The 21,698-nt window shown below is 47.2% G+C and overlaps 1 protein-coding gene across 1 annotated transcript; it reads left to right on the top strand.

The window, feature by feature from the left end:
• The first annotated feature begins 551 nt into the window (after positions 1–551).
• Positions 552–21,505, top strand: cica (capicua transcriptional repressor a). Its single transcript, XM_030784087.1, has 21 exons — positions 552–626; positions 3,247–6,843; positions 8,981–9,112; positions 9,264–9,417; positions 9,618–9,717; positions 9,973–10,155; positions 10,563–10,695; positions 10,896–11,071; positions 11,275–11,404; positions 11,485–11,582; positions 12,004–12,916; positions 13,276–13,415; positions 13,599–13,759; positions 14,037–14,224; positions 14,353–14,760; positions 15,361–15,611; positions 15,975–16,108; positions 16,335–16,486; positions 16,670–16,801; positions 16,931–17,056; positions 18,567–21,505. The coding sequence occupies exons 2-21, from the start codon at positions 3,402–3,404 to the stop codon at positions 18,851–18,853; spliced, it is 7,440 nt and encodes a 2,479-aa protein (XP_030639947.1). The 5' UTR covers positions 552–626; positions 3,247–3,401; the 3' UTR covers positions 18,854–21,505.
• The last annotated feature ends 193 nt before the right edge of the window (positions 21,506–21,698 follow it).

The raw sequence follows: 21,698 nt of genomic DNA on the forward strand, positions 1-21,698 counted from the left end.
GTGCGCGATTTAGTTTGTTAGGAAGACTCTCGATTTTCCTTTTTTCCGCAGGTCATCATTTGCAGATGAAATATAGTTTTACACATACACCCGAATTCCTGTACATTAATGAACAACATGTCCTTAAGTTCATCCGAAAATGGATCGCTTTCTTGAGTGTCGATACTAAGCATCTTGTAGACTGGAGTGTAGTGTTATTTTTCTTCATTTGGCCCTCCCATTCGCTGCTACTAGTTCCCTACTAATTTCATTGGACGCTAAGGTTTCAAGTCTGACCAGCTGTTTCTTGTTTTCCCATGGCGTGATTCGACTATATCTGCTGTCAATCAACCATACTTTGACAGATTGCGCCACCTTCGTCAACCTTACAGCAGTGCCTATTGGCTACTGTAACCGTCTATGAGTGTTGATTGGCTGAGCAGAGTAGTTGTCAAGGCTCTGGGCTTCATTCACCATTTTGCGACTGTAGAGTAGAACCTAAGCGGTCGTACTTTTCCTCGTTTGGGTGGCTTTTGCGGAAGAAAATATTTTGAAAAGCTTTACACTGACAGTCGAGGAGTTGGGCTGGTTTTACTCATTTATTTTCGAATTGCTACCTTTTTTAGGACGTTGTAAATATTCTGTGGGTGAGTTGAAAGCTTGCTACAAATCTTTCTTCTGCAGCATTGCAGTGATCTGCCTCTTTTGCTATGTTGAGCCTACGTCGTTGGGTGTTTATGAAAGAGTTATGGTCAGAACGTATGTTTCGCAAATACTTATCGCAAAGTGGGTGAGTGAAAAATAAGGGGGGAAGTATTTCACCAGCCTTATAGAGAAAGGAGGGAGGGGTGGGAGTGCACTGTCAGCCTAAAACTTTTTTTTCTAGAAAATATTTCAACGCCACAGTATTCACTGGGCAGAAAACGCAATTCTAACGATTTTACCGCCCAGGATTAATTGGTTTATGGTTCATATTATGTGAAAACAGGGACGTTGTTGCCTATTTTACAATGTTTAACTTTGATCTCTTCATAACACGGTGTGGCACACTTTTCCCTGTCGTAGCTACTGTCTGTCGGTCATTTCTCTTACTTGTGGGCCTAGTCTCTTCCTCTTGACGGCCAAAACGATGCATTCCTACCGTAGTGTAAACACAAATACGTATTGATCAACGACTGTAGCGAAGTGGATTAGCCGTAGCGTACGATTTAACACTGTCCGCTGTATCGCGGAACGGTTGCGCGCTTTGGAAATGCAGTTTAAATTAGATGTTGCAGTGTACATAGGTTCTTACGTAAGCTATGTATCAGTATGACACAGCGCTATTTCTCATAGATATAGTGGTTTTAATGTCGGTTCGATCAAGGTTTTTAGTGTTGTACGAATATGAAATTGCACAGAGGCCTTCTAGTAGCCTAGGGATAGGCCTGCGTCACTCGCCTTCACTATTCTTTGTGTAGTAGGCAGTTGTAAATGTAGCGTAGGGGACCACAACCAATAAAACTGCTTGACACAGATACTGTAGTGTACTACTCAGCAAAAGTTTCTTGAGCCGACAACTGCTTGTCTGTTGTTCACGATAAACAGCAAAAATGAGTTTGGACACACTCTTATTGAAGTCTTGGTGGATTTGCATATTGTGCTGCAAATTAGTAACGAAGTCCAATTTAGTGTTTGAGGAGTAACGTGCTTTGACACATCTAGAATGAGTTTGGTAACAACATTGTTGTTACCGACCCTTGATAAATTGTTCTGCCACCATTAAATTTAGAAAACAAACGTAGAATTCTCATAATTTCTTGGATGACCGAAACAACGCTGTTAAAAAGCGTTAGAAATACCTTGGGTTTATCGGTGAATACTTTTCTTTTATCTCTTGGCCTCTTAGTGTATATTGTCGTGTCATTTTACAACACGCACACACCCGCGCACGCACGCACACACACACACACACACACACTAGTTTTATTGTATTTTTTTCTGTGTAAACTTTTCTCAGCGTAACTGAAAGTGTATTTTGTGATAGCGTTTTATAGATGGGAGTAATATTCTGCATACCAAACATTATTTCCATAAGGTTTGTCAACTTGGCATATCAGAGTGTCTGGACATGAATAGTTTGGTTGTGCTTTGTGGTTTGCTACATCAGTTTAGCAATTCTTTACCAAAAGATGCTCTCACATTTACTGGGTGCCATAAAGTTATGTCATAACCATATAATTAACATGTTAGGCATGTTTTAGCACACCCTTTAGAATGGAGCTTACTCTTACTCTTACTCTTTTAGGGATAATTTCTAGTCACACCACTGCTGAGTAAACTCAACATTGACCACCAGTATGTTTGTGAACATAACTCAGATCTTTGTCAGTTAGAAGTAGGTAATGTTGTAATGATGCAACTGGTTGATAATTTCAACTTTTATGCTTTCAGTATGGTTCTAAATATGTGCAAAGGGCCCATACCTTTGCTCCTCTGGTGTTGCTGTGGTGTTGTTTAGAAGTAAAATTACAACTCTGAGAATGACATTGAAAATGAGAGGGTGTGACATAAAGCAGGCTAATCGTATTTATCAAAGAGAAAGAGGGAGAGAAAGAAAGCGAGAGGGGGAGAGATGGCAGTAAGGTGGTGTGAGTCGAAGAAGTACCCTGAGAGGAAGAGAGGAGCGTGGGGAGGATTGGCTCGGTATGAAATGCCTAAAGGTCACCAGGGAGAAACAGAGAGAGAGAGAGAAAGAGAGAGAGTCGCAGAAATATCAGAGAACAAGGAATTCCCCCGCCTCGTCTGCCTCAGCCAAGAAACCAAAGTCTGTGTGTGTGTGTGTGTGTGTGTATGTGTGTGTGTGTATGTGTGTGTGTGTGTGTATGTGTGTGAGCGAGTGTGAGTGAGTGAATGTGACGTGTCTGGGCAAGCACTTTGCTTGTCTTCTCTTAGCTTCGTAATGGTATGTTGCATTCACTATATTGTACTGCGTTATAGTAAATATTTCTAATGTCTTATAATTTTGTAGTAGATTTGAGATTATACATTTTATTACTTAACTATTTGTGATTTATTATATTTATTATATTCACAGTTTAGTCTGTGAGCTATGTTTATTCATTTCACTTTTGTTTCTGTCCTCTAAAAGTTGTTCCTTGTGTTGGTTTTATAAACAGCATTTGTGCCTGTTGTTTTTTCCTCATCATTAAACATGATGTTAATGTTAGTGTCAGTAGTGTTTCCACCATCGCTAAGTCATTCCTCTGGCCCTGTTCTCTATTACAGAGTCAAGAGTAAGAGAGGACGTGGAGCCCAAACAGGAAGAGACAGGAAGACGAAGAAAAGAGAGAATAGAGGGGGCGGGATGACAGACTGTGTGGACTGGCTGGGATGCACAAGGAATCTGTGGAATTAAGGACTTAAGTAAAGAGATCTCAAAGATGAAGCCCATTAAAAAGCAAGGCAGACGTTCCCCCCCTTCCACCAGAGCCAAGGGGGCTAAAAAACGGGGTCCAGCAGATGCCAGCCCCGAGGGAGAGAAGAGAGAGACGGAGGAGAAGCCTAAACTTTCACCCCCTTCCCCCAAGAGACAGACCTCCTCCAATTCTGAGTCCTCGCAAGAGGAACACGTCAAAGCCAGTGGAAGCCCAGAGAGGGAGGGGCAGCGAGAAGAGCCAGCAGGGGATTGTGGGAAGGCGGAGGAGCATGTGGGGAAGGTGGGTGGAGGCCAGAGCGACGGCGGCAGCAGCAGCAGCAGCAGTGGTAGTAGCACAACCAGCGCCAACAGCAGCCCTAACCCTTCCTCCAGCCGCAAGACAGCCACCTTTAAAGCCCGTGTGCCCAAAAAGAAGTACACCTCCGAGCACTATGCTGGCAACCATGGCAACACTCCCGCGCAGAGCAACCAGAGCACACCTGCCACCACTCACACAGACACACAGACAGCTCCCAGCCCCCCTCGCTGCTCCTCTACCGATACAGCCAGTGAGCACTCAGCCGACTTGGACCTGACGTCACCCCGACTCACGTCTGACCCAGGGCCAGTGGCAGCTCCAGCCTCAGAGCCACCCCCCATGGACACTAGCCGCGCTTCACAGGCTTCGAGCCCCCATGCTGGGCTAGCCGAGGCCCTGGCCAAGGGTTTGAAGAACCAGCGGGTGCTTGCACGGCAGGGACCTCAAGCCCCAGACACTGGGCAGGGTGGAGGAGTATTCCGTGCAGGAGTGGTGCGTAGTGTGAGTGGGGATCAGGGTACTGTGGAGGTCCAGCTTCACGGTGAGAAAACACTCCTGCGGTACCCGTTCAGAGGGGCGTCCAAAGCTGTGGACCTGGTTTTGGATGCTGCGCCTCCGGGCCATGCTCCAGTAGCCATAGGGACACGCGTATGTGTTCCATATAGTGAAGGAAGTGGAGAGGGAGCTGGACTGTACTACAGAGAGGGAGTGATTACTCAGGTGGACCCCCACCCTGCTGTGTCCTTCCCCTACAGAGTCCAGCTGACAGACCGGACGGAGGAGAGGGAGGGGGGAGAAGACGAGGGGAGAGGAAGAGAGGGGGATGAGAGGAGCACCAGTGCTCAAGCTGTATGGGTGTCAAGACAGAGCCTTCGCCTTCTGGTGCCCCCCTGGGACCTGGATGTACCCCTTCCTTCTGAATCAGGGAATGAGAGCAGAAGAGGGAGGGAGAGAGAGGGTGAATGGGAGGAGAGAGAGGAGATGGAGGTGGAACCGGAGCTGTGTCGGCTTAGCATGGTACACAGCGTAAGCGTGGGTGGTCCAATGCTGGCAAGGGGGCTTCTTCACCCTGGAACGGTGCCCACCTCAGTACCTTCCTCTTCCTCTTCTTCAGCTATCACTTCTGTGCTGAACATGGCACGGAGTAGAGACTGGGAGACTGGGAGAGAATCAGAGCTGGAAAGAGAGAGAGAAAGGGAAAGAGAGAGGGAGAGAGAGAGACAGAGGGAGAGACACAAGCAACATACACTCCCCCTGCAGACCCCTGAGGAGGACATGGAAGTCAGCCGCTTTAGCATGGCTTCTGCGGTGGGGGGCAAAACGATGGGTGTTGCGGCTCAGCACCGCCCCATTCTCTCCAAGCCAGCTGCCTCTGGCTACCTCAGTCCCCACCTGTCCGTAGTGAGAGGGATTGGCACCCCTCTGGCCCCCCATCTGTCCTTAGCGTCTCATCACAACCCTTCCCAAGTACTACTGGGCCTGGAGTCACAAGCAGGTATCATCTCCTCCGCCCCTCCCCTGCCCCCATTGCCCCCCTCCCGAAGCTCCCTGGACAGCAAAACCTCAACCTCCAATTCCCACGCCACCCCAGGGTCAGGCTCGGGTTCAAGCTCCACCTCCTCGCGCTCACGCACACCCCTCACCTCTGCCCAGCAGAAGTACAAGAAGGGTGACGTGGTGTGCACTCCTACCGGCATCCGTAAGAAATTCAATGGCAAGCAGTGGCGTCGGCTGTGCTCACGTGAAGGTTGCTCCAAAGAGTCCCAACGCCGTGGCTACTGCTCACGTCACCTCTCCATGCGCACCAAGGAAATGGAGGCAGGAGGAGGAGCAGTCGGACGGGACCGGGGTGGGGCCAGCAGCACAGGTACGCTCACACCTTCCGACTTGCGCCTGGGTGGGGGGCGTGCCAGCAGTGAGTTTGATTGGGACGAGACTTCTCGAGATAGCAGCGAAACAAGCAGTCGGGGTGGGGATTCACGCCCGCGCCTTGTCCTGCCTTCACTCTTGCCACAGGAGCTGTCTCGTGACCTGTCCCGTTTCGACTTTGATGAGTGTGAGGCTGCTAACATGCTAGTCTCTTTGGGCAGCTCTCGCTCAGGCACGCCGTCTTTTTCTCCTGTATCCAATCAGTCGCCATTCTCCCCAGCTCCATCCCCCTCGCCCTCTCCTCTTTTCGGCTTCCGGCCGGCTAACTTCAGCCCCATCACTGCACCTGCGTCACTCACCCCACGCCGCCCGCGCCACTTGAGTGGTACCAAGATGGGCACACCAGGCTCAGAGCGTGAGCGTCACCTTCCAGGCATCATGCCCACCTTCCAGACGAGCTTGACCTTCACCGTGCCCATGAGTCCCAGCAAGCGTAAGCTGGATCCTCCACCTCCACTGCCCAGCTCCCAGGAATACACCAAGCCAGAGGCCCAGCTGAGTGATGTCGGACTGGGACTCAACACAGCCGCATTCAGAGTGCTGTCTCCCCAGAGCCAGCCCACCACGCCCTCCGGCCTGTCCTTCCCTCGCCCACGCAGTGCTACTAGCCGCCCCTCCTCTTCTGCAGCCTCCACACCTCCACCCATGCTGGTGTCCCCCACCCCTCCATCACCCCTGCCGCAGGATCCCAGCTCCCGCCGCATCGTACCCTTGCGTGACTCTCCCGTAATAGTACGTAACCCAGACGTGCCACTGACCAAGTTCACCGAGAGTCCTTTAGGTAGGCGGGGAATGGGACGGCCCCATGAGCACAATCAACCTGCCCACTTGGCCACAGGGCTTCAGGCTCCTGTGCCTATCAATGGTGCAGCCACCAATGGAGCTGTCCTGCTTCGCAACCCGGCCTCCCCTCTGGTCTTGGCATCCTCTGCCCAATCATTAACACCGGTGGCTGCTGGATGCCCCACCCAGTCCAGCACTGCCCCATCCACTGTGTCCGCCTCCAGCATGACCTCTGGACCCGCCTTGGCAAGTTCTGGTTCCGGAGGGCGCGAGAGAGAAAGGAAGCCAGGTGGACATGGGGACGTAATGGGAGGGGCCCTGCCTCAACCTGTGGCCTGTCATCCCTCCCCCACTGCCCTGCTGCCACTCATCCTACCCGCAGAGTCGCCGCATCCAGCCCCACGCAAGGACATCATCATGGGCCGCCCAGGAACAGGTGAGACCTCTAAGGGAGACATAGGGGTGGGATAAAGAGGGAGGAGGAAGGGCTGATCCAGTTACTGGGTGAGGAGTAACTGTACGTTCACACTGAGAGCGGCGAGAGCATCAAAAGTCGCCCAAACCTCCCTGCCAACGACGCTGTTGAACACTGTGGACGCTCTGCCGTTGATGAAATAGGCGGGTACAAGTTCCTTCGGAAAGCTTGGTTATGCAAATGTTTTTAAAGGGGCTATAAAGCAAACAAACAGGTCAAGCGGTATCTTTGTGCTGACTGACCACCAGTAGGCTATAAGTTAACCTTATGAGATATTTTAAATGTGAAGGTGCGAAATCGACCGATGACAGAAATAAATAAACAATGCTAATTACATATTTCGTAACAAAATTAACTAATGAAAAACACTACTTAAAAGCTTTTTGTTGTTGTGTGTCTTTTGTGTTAATGATAGGCTAGGTCAAATTCCAGCATGGAGTTTATAGGACACGTTTACTAGCCTTGGTCTTTAATTAACACTAATGTTTGTGCATAACCTACATTACAGTACAACATGGGGAAACCCACCACCGATATAATCAGTTTCTCCTCCATTTTGCTTAGGACCAAAAGTTTTGTGGGAACAATAGTTTATACTGTTGTGTTCTCTACAATTCTCTAGAGCGTAGCACTTCCAAGTTTCTATTGGTTGCCACCCAACCGCGTCATATCTCATTACCATAAAGTTAACCGAACTTCAACTGTATTTTGACGCCCAAACCACCCTCGCCGCGACGCCCTTTGCCGTGACGCTCTTCGCCGCTTAAAGACGCTGGCTCTCATTGAAAATGAATGACTTCCGGTCACTTTGACGCTCTCGCCGCGCTCAGTGTGAACGTACAGTAAGACTGTTGAGGTGGATTCCAGCACAGGGATGATGATACGGTTATTGAGGCTATGGCAGGTTCTAATGGGGGAAAATGGTTTGGGATGGTTAATGAGACAAAAAGAGCTAGTGGCTAGAGACAACATAGTAATTTGCAAGTATGCACAGAGTAAACCATGAGCTGCTTAGGCTTTGTGAATTATACATTATGTGTCATTGCAGTCTCTTACACTGATCTTGGGCTCTCTTGACAAGAGCAGTAGCGGTTAATTAATGCAATTTACAGTTGTCTTTAACTGTAGTTACTGACGCTTTTCACTGTGGTTTTGAATGATAACAGTGATAACCATTGTGAGGTTCTTACTGTAGCTGAGTGAGTTTGGAATGTTTATATGGTATTTACATGTTGGTACATATCATGTACGGTAAATGTTTAACTCTTTGTGTGGTCACTTATATTGCACATTAGTATGTCTGATAACCCGAGCCATTCTACCTGTACATTTTTAAAGCACCCCCCCCCCATTATATATATATATTTTTTTTGTATTTTATATATTCACTATATTTTTATATAGTGTGTGTGTGTGTGTGTGTGTGTGTGTGTTTGTGTTTATGTGGATGTGTATTGTAGTGTATCTGAAACAGGTGGTTAGAGCATGCCTAGGCATGTACTACTGGTGTGGGTGTGGAGGTCTCACACACACATTCTGAGATACACACACACACACACACATTCTCAGACACAAAAAGGGAGTCTGTTTCAGATGCCAAGTTTGCACAGGCAGAAAGTTTATAAGTGCATTAACAGAGATGAAACTGGTGTCCATTCTTAGAAACACTGATTAAATATACAACAAGCACACAGACACACGCACATATATACTCACTCAAATATAATGCCTTCAGCCACATAAATTGTTAACTTTGTACCAAAGACTGCAACTCTGTCTCTGTCTCTGTCTGTCTCTCTCTCTCTCTCTCTCTCTCTCTCTCATGCACACACATGCACATACACATATGCACAGGTTTACGAGGTGGACCTTTGACACTAAAATGAAGATAAGACTTGTGTTTGATGTAGGCTAATGGGCCACCTTTCAGAGAGCAAGATGGCTCTTGGGTTAAAGGTTTTGCACTACACTCACCGTCTCTCTCTCTCTCTCTCTTTCTGTCTCTCTCACTCTCTCTCTCTCTCTCTCTTTCTGTCTCTCTCACTCTCTCTCTCTCTCTCTCTCTCTCTCTTTCTGTCTCTCTCTCTCTTTATCCTAGTCTGGACCAATGTGGAGCCTCGCTCAGTGCCAGTGTATCCATGGCATTCATTGGTTCCTTTCCTGGAGCCCAGCCAATCAAATACATCCACCCAGCCCACTGACGGCCAACCACAGGTCAATCAGAGCAAAGGTAAACTTTGATGACAGGAGTATTAGACTGGTTTTAATAATATTATACTTCCAACTTCAGACACATCACTATTGGTGATACAGATTCCTATGACCTTTCAGTGGAAAATTTTCATATTTAACTGTAACCTCATTTATCACCACGCACGCAGAGCCTCGTTGTGGCATTGCTCTCTTGAGTGAAGAGCGGGTTGGCCAATCAGGTTCAGAGAGAGGCTCACCATCCCGCCCCCCACCCACAGCAGAAGACCCGCCTGTGGAAAGAGAGGGCGGAGACAGCGAGACCGAAAGTGATGCTGATGATCTGTAAATATCTGTGTGCTGTGTTATCTGCTATGAAATTCATTCAGATTTACATATTTTTGGCATGATGGGAAGTGTTGCACATTTTTGTCTTAAAAGGGATTATTGAATCAAATGCTTGTTTGTGCTGTGTTTTGTCTCTGTGCCGGATACACCTGGAACAGTTTTGGGAGATTAAAGTGTCTCTCTCTTTCCAACTGCAGGTTTTTTCCAGGCGTTGCCCAAGACTCTGCTTCAGCCATGGGCACTGTGAAGAGACGCACCCAGTCTCTCAGTGCCCTCCCAAAGGAAGGAGACAAGAAGGTCTTAGCCTCATTTCACTCCTCCTTCACCTTATTTCCACTTCAGTTTGTTTTTCCTTTTTTTTTCTTCACTTCTCTCTTTTTCAAGCATGTTATCCTCAACAGTCTTCAAATGTGTGTGCCTACTTGAGAGATGAATCTGATTTAAAAACGCTCATGTTTTGCCTCATTCTCTCTCTCTCTCTCATTCATACACACACACACACTCTCTCTCTCTCCCTCTCTCATTCACACACACACACACACACACACACAGAGGGAGAAGGACCACATTCGGAGGCCAATGAACGCGTTTATGATCTTCAGTAAACGCCACCGTGCCCTGGTGCACCAGCGCCACCCAAACCAGGACAACCGCACGGTCAGTAAGATACTGGGAGAATGGTGGTATGCACTGGGAGCCAAAGAGAAGCAGAAATACCACGATCTTGCCTTCCAGGTACATTATCACTCCTTTTTTTATACGCTGCATAACATAACAGTTAGTTTTCCAGAAATATTTACACTGCTTACCATGAAATGTATATCTTAACATCAGCCTCATTCCCATTCCTTTATACTAGCCATATTATCATATGCTAGAATTTTAGGCTTATTTATACCGTTTTATATCAAGCCTGTTGTAACTACGCTAACCTTCTCTTGAACTCACTTACTTTAAATTATTGTCAACCATGGCATTCTAAATACATCATCACTCCTCTGTGCTACTTCCGTTTTAATTAGACCTCTGTGTTGTGTGTGTCATATGTGGTATGAATTATGCAGACTTACTGATGAGTAACCCTCTCCATACCTTGTCCACCTCTATGCATGTGTGTGTGTGTGTGTGTGTGTGTGTCTCAGGTGAAGGAGGCTCACTTCAGGGCACATCCTGACTGGAAATGGTGTAATAAGGACCGGAGAAAATCTCTGTCTGAGGGCCGCGGGACACCAGGGGCCAAGGAGGCTCGGGAGCGGAGCGTCTCAGAGAGCACAGGTCAGAGAGTGTCTGCGTTTCTATGTTTGTGTTTCTATGTGTGATTAAATGTAATGTGTGTGTGTGTGTGTGTGTTTGTTTGTGCGTATGTATGTGCGTGTGCGTGTGTGCATATGAGTTTGTGCATGTGTGTCTGTACATGTCTGTGTGTGCGTGTGTGTGTGTGTTGACCTCACTCTCTGTTTCTATCCTCATTTCAGAGACTCAGTCTGCCTCTCAAGGGCCAGAACACAAAGGGGCGGGGTCAAGCTGGGCATCGCCCGGGTCTGAACGTCGTCCAGGGCCAACAGGAGGTCAGCACCCACGGCCTCGTGCTTTTTCCCAGAGTGCAGTGCACAGTCTGGAAAGGAGAGAGAGAGATAAGGATTTAGAGAAGGTAAGGGATTCCCTTGTCACATGCTCTGTTCACCACAGCTGTGAAAACACACATCTCTCTCTCTCCATCAGGCAGTAGGATTCCTGCTTGACAGACGAGTCTGATTTCAAAATGCTCATGTTTTGCCTCATTCTCTCTCTCTCTCTCTCTCTGTCTCTCTCTCTCTGCCTCTCTCTCTCTGTCTCTCTCTCTCCGTTTCCCAGGATGCGACAGGGTCATTTCAGGGTGGCCCACTCTCTCTCCCCCGTTCACAGCGTGGGGCGAGCGAGGACGTGACCAGTGATGAAGAACGCATGGTCATCTGTGAGGAAGAGGGGGACGATGATGTCATGGGTGAGTAAACATCCTGTCTCGTCGTTTCACTGCAGTCACAGTTTCAGTGCTCAGGGCTAATTTCTCCATCTTTCTCCCAGAGGACTCCTTCCCGGAGGGCTCCATAGATCTGAAGTGTGAAGAGAGAGTGACGGACAGTGGTGAGGAGATCGCCTCCGCCGATGAAGCTGATGGACAGGTACGTCTCCGTGTTTTCTCTTATCAAAAAGCTAGCATGTGAGCAAAAAACTAGCGTATTAGCATGTCTTTTTTCTTTCTTTTTTTTTTCCTGTTTTTATTTTTGTTGTTCTTGTTTTTACCGTTAAAGGAAAGCTGAAGTCAGAAGTTTGGATAATGTGTGGTTTGGACACATGATTTCATCAGATCTGTCTTCAGACTGTCTTTAGAGTATACCTCTGCTTTCACTTGAGCAAATCACTGTTCGCATTATCATCTCACTTGACTCAGTCTCCATTCACCTGCTCACTGAAACCATGGAAACCAGAATGTCTATTGTAGTCGCACAGGGTTGACTGGGTGCATTCCCGTCTGATAAACTCTCTGCTCTCTTTCTGGCTCCTCTCTCTCTCTCTCTCTCTCTCTCTCTCTCTCTCTCTCAGCGCTCCATTCAAGCAGCTGTGCCGCCATCTCACTCTCCTTCTTCCTCAGCCGAGCCCTCAGGGGCAGGGGTCGCAGGGGAGAACGCCGAGAAGAAGAGAAAGCGAGGGATGGAGGGAGGAGAAGAACCTAAAGAGGGGAAAGGAGGTGGGAGCGGAGGTGTGAGTGGAGGAGGGCAGGCCCCCTCTCAGTCACCCTCGTCCGCCGTTGTTGGCAGCGTCGCCCCTGTCTCCTCTCTGTCTTTTGGATCGTCTCATGTGCAGGGGGCGGGGCCTGGACGTACCGCCACTACCATGGTAACCAATGTGGTACGACCTGTGGCCAGCACTCCTGTGCCCATTGCCAGCAAGCCTGCAGACGGCAGTGCCAACCTCAGTGACATGAAGCCCAAGCTTCTGATTGGATCAGGCGGAGGAGGAGGAGGAGCAGGAGGTGGGCCCATCACGGGGGGTGGGTATTTGCCCTCATCCTCTCCCAAACCCATCGGGGGCGTGAGCCAAGGAGGCCTCGTCACTGGTCTTGTCCTGGGAGGGGCGTTCCCATCTCAACCCACTGTACAGCTCATAACCCCGCCCCAAACTGTTTCCTGCCCCGCCCCTAGCAACGGCACACACAACAACAACGCCGTCCCACTCCCCCTGCTTCAGCCCCAGTTCCTCCCTGCAGCCTCTCTCACACCCCCCAGTGGTGGCAAGTCTGTCACTCAGGTGCAGTATATCCTGCCCACCTTGCCTGCCACCGCCCACCCCGGCAGTCCCTCCTCCCAGCAGACCCAGCAGCCAACCAGTGTCCTTGCCCTGCCCACTGCCCCTCCCACCCACGTGTCCCTGACGAATGGGGTACATTCAGGGGCAGGGCCAGGGCTAAGATATGCATCAGTACCAGCAGTGGGAGGGGTCAGCCCTGGAGGAAGAGGTGAGATGGAGCAGAATGATTGGCTGACTGGGAGGGAATGTGGGTGGAGCAACAACCAAGAGATTTGAAGAACTTTTGAGACTTTGAAAAGATAATAATGTAGTTTAGAGTTAGAACCAAAGTCATTAGGATTTACGTTATGCTAAATCAGGCTTAGCATATAAAGCTTGTTAAACATTTAGAGTCACGTGTCACTGAAACCCCAGCTAGTCAGCCAGAGAGTCTGCCTGTATTAGCTGTTCTTTTTATCTCATCCTTCTGCTTCGGTGTCTGTCTGTCTGTCTGTCTGTCTGTCTCTCTTGCTCTCTGTCTCTCTCTATTACTCATTGTGTTACTTGTGCTCCATCATTGCTGTGCAGTTCAGGCACAGTCGCCTGTCTTGCCGAGCAAGATGTTGGTTCCTATGGCAACTGTGAGGACAGCATCGACACCTCCGCAACCTATTTCCCTGGTGGCCCCACCCCTTCCTGTGCAAAATGGTGCACAGCCAGGAAGTAAGGTACATGGAGGAACACTTTTGAAACCATAATTATGTTTGCTAACAAACAAACAAATATCAGGTTTATCATAGCTTCTGCCACGCTGGAAAATATGACAATGAAGTTACAGTAGTGATCTGGCTGAGTGTTCCAGTGTGTTAGTCATGTACCAGTGTGTGTGTGTGTGTGTGTTTTAAACACAGATTATTCAAATCGCACCAGTGCCTGTTGTCCAAACCAACGTCCACCCAGGGGCAACGGTACACCCTGGGAACTCTTTCCCCGTTTCCATGGCAACAGCGACCATGATGGCTTCAGGCTCCACCCCTCCACAGACAGTGCTCTTCACCCCGCCCCCAACAAGGTGAACTGGCCAATCCTGAGCCCACAGTAACACTTTGCATGTTTTTCATGTCGTTTCAGTCAGAAGATAACCACTGTTCTTTGGTCATAAAGCTATATGTCTTAACATGATGTGCTAGATGCAGAGATGGTAAGAACAACCTAAAGACAGTGTTTAGGAGTGTAAACATCTGATCCTTGGCAACAGCATGGTCTGTAGAAAATCTGAAACATTAGCACACTGTCTAATATTTACGCTGTCAGAGATTTGCTTACCTCTGTTTACTGTTCTCTTCTAGGATCACGTATGTTCAGTCCACCCCTGGAGTTGCTGCACCTTTACCACTGGTCTCCACGTCAACAGTCTCCTCCCCCCAGCAGGCCCCACCTCCCTCTGGCCCAACATTCTTGCCGTCTCCCGTGGCAACCCTGGGCTTCACTGCCATTGCTCCTGCTGGTCAGACTCTGATGCAACCAATTGTAACAGGTCAGAAGAGTGAGTGATTGAAAAAAAAATTAGTCTGCTCTCATTCGTTTAAAAAGAAAAATGGTGTAAACTAAATAATTAGCTGCTGTTTGACGCTTTGAGTTCTGTCTCCCTGCTCCCTCTCTCAGGTCAGCCATCTCTCCTGGCTTCAGCTCAGCCCTCTAGCTGTCCGCCAGCCTCAGGAGCCACACGCCAACTGCTGACTGCCATTTACCCCGCCCCAAGCGTCACCTTGCCGACCAGTGTTGTTTCCATGGCGACTGTGCCTGCGAGCACAGCGCAGGCCTCATCTGGGCCCAACTCCCCCTCGTCCGCGGAGCCGCAGTCCCACGCTGCCTCTGATGGCCAGACGCAAACCGGCGCAGCTGTAGAGATGGAGAAACAGAACGTGGGTGAGGACAACACAGAGACTGAGGCACAGGCAGACCTGTCGATGCTGAGTGGCACCCACAAGCCAAACACAGAAGCTGCAGCACCCTCTGGTGTTGCGTCAGAAACAGCGCTGCCTCCCAGCCCAATGCAGCCAACACATGCAGGTGAATACACACACACTCACACACACATATACACGCGCACACACACTCATATACACACGCGCACACACACACACACACACACATACTACACGCACACACATACACACACACACGTACACGCGCACGTACATGCGCACGCGCATACACACACACACACACACACAAACACGTATACACGAACACACAAACACATATACACGCGCACACACACACACACACACACACACACACACATATACACGCACACATACTACACGTGCACACACACACACACACACACACACATATGTATATACACAGAATCTCAGGAAAATACATTAATATAGACACATACAGGCATGTACAAAAGCCAGGAGGGATAAAACTGAAACTGATACTCAGTTACATATAGAAACACTACAGCAGACATGTGTAAACACACACACACTCACACAAACTAACACAGATTCAAACACACACAAGAAAAGATTCTCCTACATTTGATGTGGCCACACCTCTTCTTTACTTATCAGTACTCTTGAAACAGTATGATATTGCTGTTTATTTATTTATTCATTTATTTGCTTTAATGTATGTTTTTAATGTGTGTTTGTTGTGTAGGAAGTGGACCTGGCTCCCCCAAACTGCCCACTGGACCCCCAAAAGTCAAAGGTCAACTAGAGAGTACTCCACCAGGCTTGCATTCAGGATGGAAAGATTTGACTTTGGGTGGAGGGAGAGAGAGAGAGATGGAGACAGAGAGTGAAAAAGAAGAGAGCTGTGGATCTTCACGGAGGGAGAGAACACCGGACGGATTCATCAAGGGCCAAAACTCTGAAAACAACAACAACAAAGAGGAGCAGAGCAGAGAGGCAAGATTTTCCATTCTGTGTTTTTATTAAAAAAAAAACAACAACTAAAAAACAATTTTTCATCTTTTCATTCACATGCTAGTTTGTCTGTTGTTGGGAATTATACTAAACCATTCAGATGCTGCTGTAACAAGTCACCAGACAGAATGGATAAAGTATTTATCAGGAGTTAAATAACTCAGTCATTACATTTCGCTTTTAAATATGACAGTGTGCCGCAAGGAAGCACTTTTTCCTTGCATTTGAATTGCTTGAGAGTCTAATTAAGATTCAGATACTGAATTAAATGATATGAAAATATTTTTTCTATAGAGGTTTAACAGCACAACTCACTGCCCCCTTCCATCTCTCTCTCTCTCTCAGGCTGGACGGAGGGATACTCCGTCGGGGTTGGACCCACCGCCTCCTCCCCCTCAGACTGAGAGAGACTCATCCACAGCCAAAAAGACAAAGGCACGTCCCCCACCCCTCAAGAGGACCTTTGACTCTGCGGACAAGTAAGTTACGGTGCAGAATATCAACGTTAAGGTTTTTCTCTTGCATTATGTGTTACCAAAACACACTGGATTTCAAAGTTTAGCTTTGAACTTCATCTGAAAGAATAAATTAATCTAAGATCAATCAGCTTGTTACTGAAGGACATTACAACCCCACCAAGATTGAACAGCGTGGCATGTCTCTCTCTCTGACTTCTGTCTCTCTGACTGGCTCTGTCTCTCTCAGGGTGCTGACGGGCTCATACTTTGAGGAGCGTTTAGCAGAACTGCCGGAGTTTAAACCAGAAGATGTGCTCCCCTCACCCAACCTACAGAGTCTGGCCACCTCCCCCAGAGCCATCCTGGAGAGCTACCGCAAGAAGAGGAGGAACTCCACTGGTGAGAGATAGAGAGAGATTATTATACAGCATAATGTCTTCAATTATTCTGAGGGTTGCTAAATTTGGCTCTGTGGCTTGCAGTGTCGTCTGTTTTGTTTCCATAACAATGTTTCATTACCCCTGCTTTCTTCTCTTTCCCTTTCATTCTCTCCCTCCCTCTCTCTCTCTCTCTCTCTATTAGATCTGGACTCTGCAGATGATCCCAGCTCTCCAAGGAGAAAGAGCCGCCGTCTGTCCAGCTGCAGCTCTGAACCCAACACACCCAAAAGTGCTGCCAAATGTGAGGGGGACATCTTCACCTTCGACAGAGCTGGTGTGTACCCATACACACACACACATGCGCGCACACATGCACACTCATACACAAGCATCCGTACTTCCTCTCTGACTGTATGTGTGTATGTGTGTGTATGTGTGTGTGTGTGTGTGTATGATATGTCAGGTGGAGAGGCAGATGATATTCTGGGTGAGCTGGATCGAGTGCCGTACTCGTCCCTGCGCCGCACACTGGACCAACGCAGAGCTTTGGTCATGCAGCTCTTCCAAGAGCATGGCTTCTTCCCCTCTGGTAACCAATCACATTCCAGTACACTCATCTTCCACTTCTCCTATTGGTCAATTAACATCTAGTTATTTACATTCCTCACATAGCAGTATCTGCACAGGTATTATTCCACTTAACAATATCTGTGGATTCATTGGCTGTCACACATGTCAATAATCAATAATCCATACCTCACTCCTTTAGGGGGCAATGTCTCCTGTGAGTGTTAATAAACTGTTTAAATACCAAAATTAGCAAAGACTGAAAGTCAAGATATTGCACAGTAGTGGCATCAGACAGCCCTGTAATGGCTATACGCTTGGATAAAAGTGTCTGCTTCACAAATACATGTAATTTAAATGTAATTGCACAGACAAAATGTACCACAAATATTTAAGCAAGCATAGTGAAATGTGAATAGAATTACCAGAAAGCAGAACAGTAGAGAGTCCTGTTTTAGTTTGTCATCTGAGGCAGTATTTCCCTGTTCTGACTGGTATTTAAGTCCTACCTGTAGTTCTGGACTTAAAATACCGATAACCAAAGGCCAGACCAGTACTAACGTCTCTGTTCTGCCGACCTTTCCCTTCACACTTCTCCTCACGTTTTAACTCCGAAGTCTCTCAAAGACTCAGTTCAAACAGAGCAGTGTAGCGTAGTCCTGTCCACACAAGGGACTGACACAGCCAAATACAGCTGTCCACTCTGTCCTTTCACTGTCCACACTGTCCACACTGTCCTTTCTCTGTCCTTTCACTGTCCACACTGTCCTTTCTCTGTCCTTTCACTGTCCACACTGTCCACGCTGTCCTTTCACTGTCCTTTCACTGTCCTCACTGTCCTTTCTCTGTCCTTTCACTGTCCACACTGTCCATACTGTCCTTTCTCTGTCCACACTGTCCTTTCTCTGTCCTTTCACTGTCCATACTGTCCTTTCTCTGTCCTTTCACTGTCCACACTGTCCACGCTGTCCTTTCTCTGTCCACACTGTCCTTTCTCTGTCCTTTCACTGTCCATACTGTCCTTTCTCTGTCCTTTCACTGTCCACACTGTCCTTTCACTGTCCTTTCTCTGTCCTTTCACTGTCCACACTGTCCTTTCTCTGTCCTTTCACTGTCCACATTGTCTTTCCTCTGGTCTGCTGGTCAGGTTGAAGTCTTGAATGGGACGTGTGGCTAACAAACGCAGCTGACACGTATCCACCTGGTTTAAAATGACTACAGAATATGTAGAATTTTCTGACTAGTCCTGTTATCCATAGTGATTTGAGTATTAGCTAAGTGCCTTTACTCACCCCAAGACCCTCCATAAACCGATTTGTTTTTCCCCCTACCGATGATAGAATGCTGCTATATTACATACCTTTAATCTGTCTCTCTCTCTGTTTCTTTCTCTGTCTCTCCATCTCTCTCTCTGTCGCTCTCTCTTTCTATCGCTCTCCCTCTCTCTCTATCCACCCGATCTCTCCCTCTCTCTCTATCCACCCATCTCTCCCTCTCTCTCTATCCATCCATCTCTCCCTCTCTCTCTCTAGCTCAGGCCACTGCAGCCTTCCAGGCACGGTATTCAGACACCTTCCCCACTAAAGTGTGCTTGCAGCTGAAGATTCGAGAGGTGCGTCAGAAGATCATGCAGACGGCCACGCCCGGAAGCTCTGACATCATGGGGTCAGGAGGGATCACTGGTGGCACAGACTCTGCCTCTGCCACAGGGCCATCCAGTTCAGCGCCCAGGGAGGCAGGGCGGGCAGAGTCAGAGGAGAGAGGGCGGAGCTTAGAGGAGGCCAAGAGTACAGGAAGCGAAACGCAGGACTCTAGATGAAGAACCACAGAAAAGAAAGAAAAAGTGAAATGAAAGTAAGAAAGACGGATGATGGACAGATGGATGGATGGATGGACGGACGGACAGATTGAAGACATAAAATGTAAAATGTACCATTTGAAAACATAGCGTTCTTTGCTTATGTTTTGTTTTAGTTTGTTTTTTTGGGATGGATTATACAGATTCATTTCCATTTGGGTTCACTTTTTGTCCAGTTTGTAGACACTGTCATCCTGTGGAACAGTCATGATTACTTAAACACACACACACACACAAAACACAGGCACTCAACATACACACACACACATACACACACAAACACTGCTCATTTTAGACACTCTGTGGAACACACACACACACACACACACAACCACACACTCACATATTATGCAAGTACACATAGAAACACTGTCACTCTTGTAATAATCGGCACAAGAACTTTTTTTTTCTTTTTCTTTGTCTAAAGAAAGCTAGATGTGGCACACATTTGCTTGTATATCTGTCAATACGGGGCTGTTATTGGCTGTGTGCTGAGCTGCGGCCGGACTTCCTTCCTGTTTCTCAGTGCCCTGCAACGCTGCATCACCAGCAGCAACAGACCAAGCCATCCTGCACACGTCAGTCTGACAAGCCCCCTGTCCAGTCAGGGCCTCTGCTTAAGGGACTGAGGGTTTTTCATTGGACGGACTGAAGTGAGACTGGACGATAGGCGGGACTTGGCATGAGATTAAAGCACTTTCATTATGAGTTGGAGACCGAAAGCAATAGCTGGAGAGGAGAGGTTTTTTTCGATTGAATGTGATTTTTGACCCCAGACTGAGGGGTGTTCACAAAACGGCTGTTACTGCTCACATTTGTGGGCTGAACACAAAACAGAACATTTTTATGTTTTCTTTTTTCCAAAACAAACAAACAAAAAAAGCAACAAAAATTCAATATATTCACGAAGAACTGTAATTTAGTGCCGAGTAGAGACTGAGACTACTACAGCGCCCCGCCAAAACCCACAATATCAGTACTTCAAGACAACGGCAATGCCGCCACACACCGAGACTCACCAGAGGAGAGGAGAGGATAGGAGTATCCGCTCCAAATGGAGCATTAGTCTCCTTGTCTGTCCCTGATCCAAACCTCCCCCAAAACAGAAAAAAAATTGAAAGGAAGGAAAAAAAACAAGCCCTTTTTAAATGAACAGTGCTTTGTCGTTTGTTGTCGTGTTGTCATCGGTGGAATTGACTGATTTGTGTTAGCCTGCTCCTGTCTCTCTCTCTATCTATCTATCTATCTATCTATCTATCTATCTATCTATCTATCTGTCTGTCTATCTATCTCACTCTCTCTCAATCTCACTCTCTTCTCCTGGTTCAGATGGACTAACACACCTCACCAAGGGAGAGACGGATCGTCTCTTTCTTTTCTCGCCTCTATACGGGGGCGTCCCTCTCTTTCCTCTCAGCCTTTTTCTCCCATTGTGTTAAATTGGGGGAAGGCAAGGGGAAGTGTTTTTCTTTCTTTCTTTTTTTTTAAACAACCTTTCAATCAGGTGTTTGCACAATGCGGGGGTCTTCTGCCGCGCTTTAAATCAGGAAAGTATTGTTTTTAGAGATATTTAATCAAACCAACTTTTTTTTCTACTTCATTTTTTCCTTTTGCCTCTTTCTTTCCTTTTTCTCTTTCCCCATACTTAAGCTTTTTACCTGAAGTATTGATGGAAAGTGCCCCTAACCTCTGGCCCTGGGTCAGATTAAGCTCCGTAGTCTGAATTGCTTTGAATTAGGATTACGCAAGGGAATGCTAGTCTGAGGTCAGTGGGCCGGGGCTTCTCTCAGGATCTCTTTCCTTCTTCTGCCACTTTACGACTTTCATTGGTGCAATAGGACAATGGGGGGCGTTGACTTTAGATGAGTGACAGGTTTGTGCCATAGATATTCATTGTACAGGCAAACAAGCCGTCATAATATTATATATATTGGGAAAAAAGAGAAGAATTCTAATAACATATATAACTGAGTGATACGGAAGTAATCCAACAGAACAAAACTAAAAATCAAAAAATATTAATATAGCACTTTTTGCGTCTTGTTTCGCTATGAGAGAAGGAGTAATTAATATACCAATATTTCTCAGTCTTCACTTGAATGTGTGAAAGTATAAATATACCTATATATTTCTATATGTCTGTAATATTCAGGTGTCTGTGTGTGTGCGTGTGAGCGTAAAAGTTGATATATGCACCCACACAAAATTGATTCTTTCTCCAGCAGTCGCTTATCTCTCTTTCTTTATTTCCCATACCGCTATCGGACTGTTACGATATGACGACTTTGTAAAGAAAGGATGAGACTGTCAGAAACATTTGAACATAATATTGAATATCAGTTCAGTGAATGTTGGCGTTTCAGCTACTCATGCGAACATATATTCAAGACTGATTTTGTGAAATTTGGAACTTGAGTCAATAACGTTCTCCACCAGTCAAACGCTTGCACACACACATGCATACCTGCACATGTATGCGTGTACACCTTTTGATTGTGTATCCAATAAACTGTCCTTACTTTGGAGAAGGAATTTTAGAATGAGAGAAAAGAGTTTAGCTCCTTAACAGGCATGTTGACCATGTGCAATATTTCTAAACAAAAGAATATTGAAAATAATAAAAACCTAACACCACACTCTGTCTCAGTGGTTTTTTGGGGGGGTCAGATAATAACAAGTAGGCTAATTGGCGTGAATTTATCTACTAAATGTGAGCGTATATTACTGAGAGTATAGTGCGCGTTTTCAAGCGCAGTGCGGGTCTTTCAACACAACTATCTCATAAAAATCTTCTTAGGCCACGCTT

The sequence above is a fragment of the Chanos chanos genome, chromosome 1, assembly GCF_902362185.1.
Source record: "Chanos chanos chromosome 1, fChaCha1.1, whole genome shotgun sequence".
Classification (NCBI taxonomy): domain Eukaryota; kingdom Metazoa; phylum Chordata; class Actinopteri; order Gonorynchiformes; family Chanidae; genus Chanos; species Chanos chanos.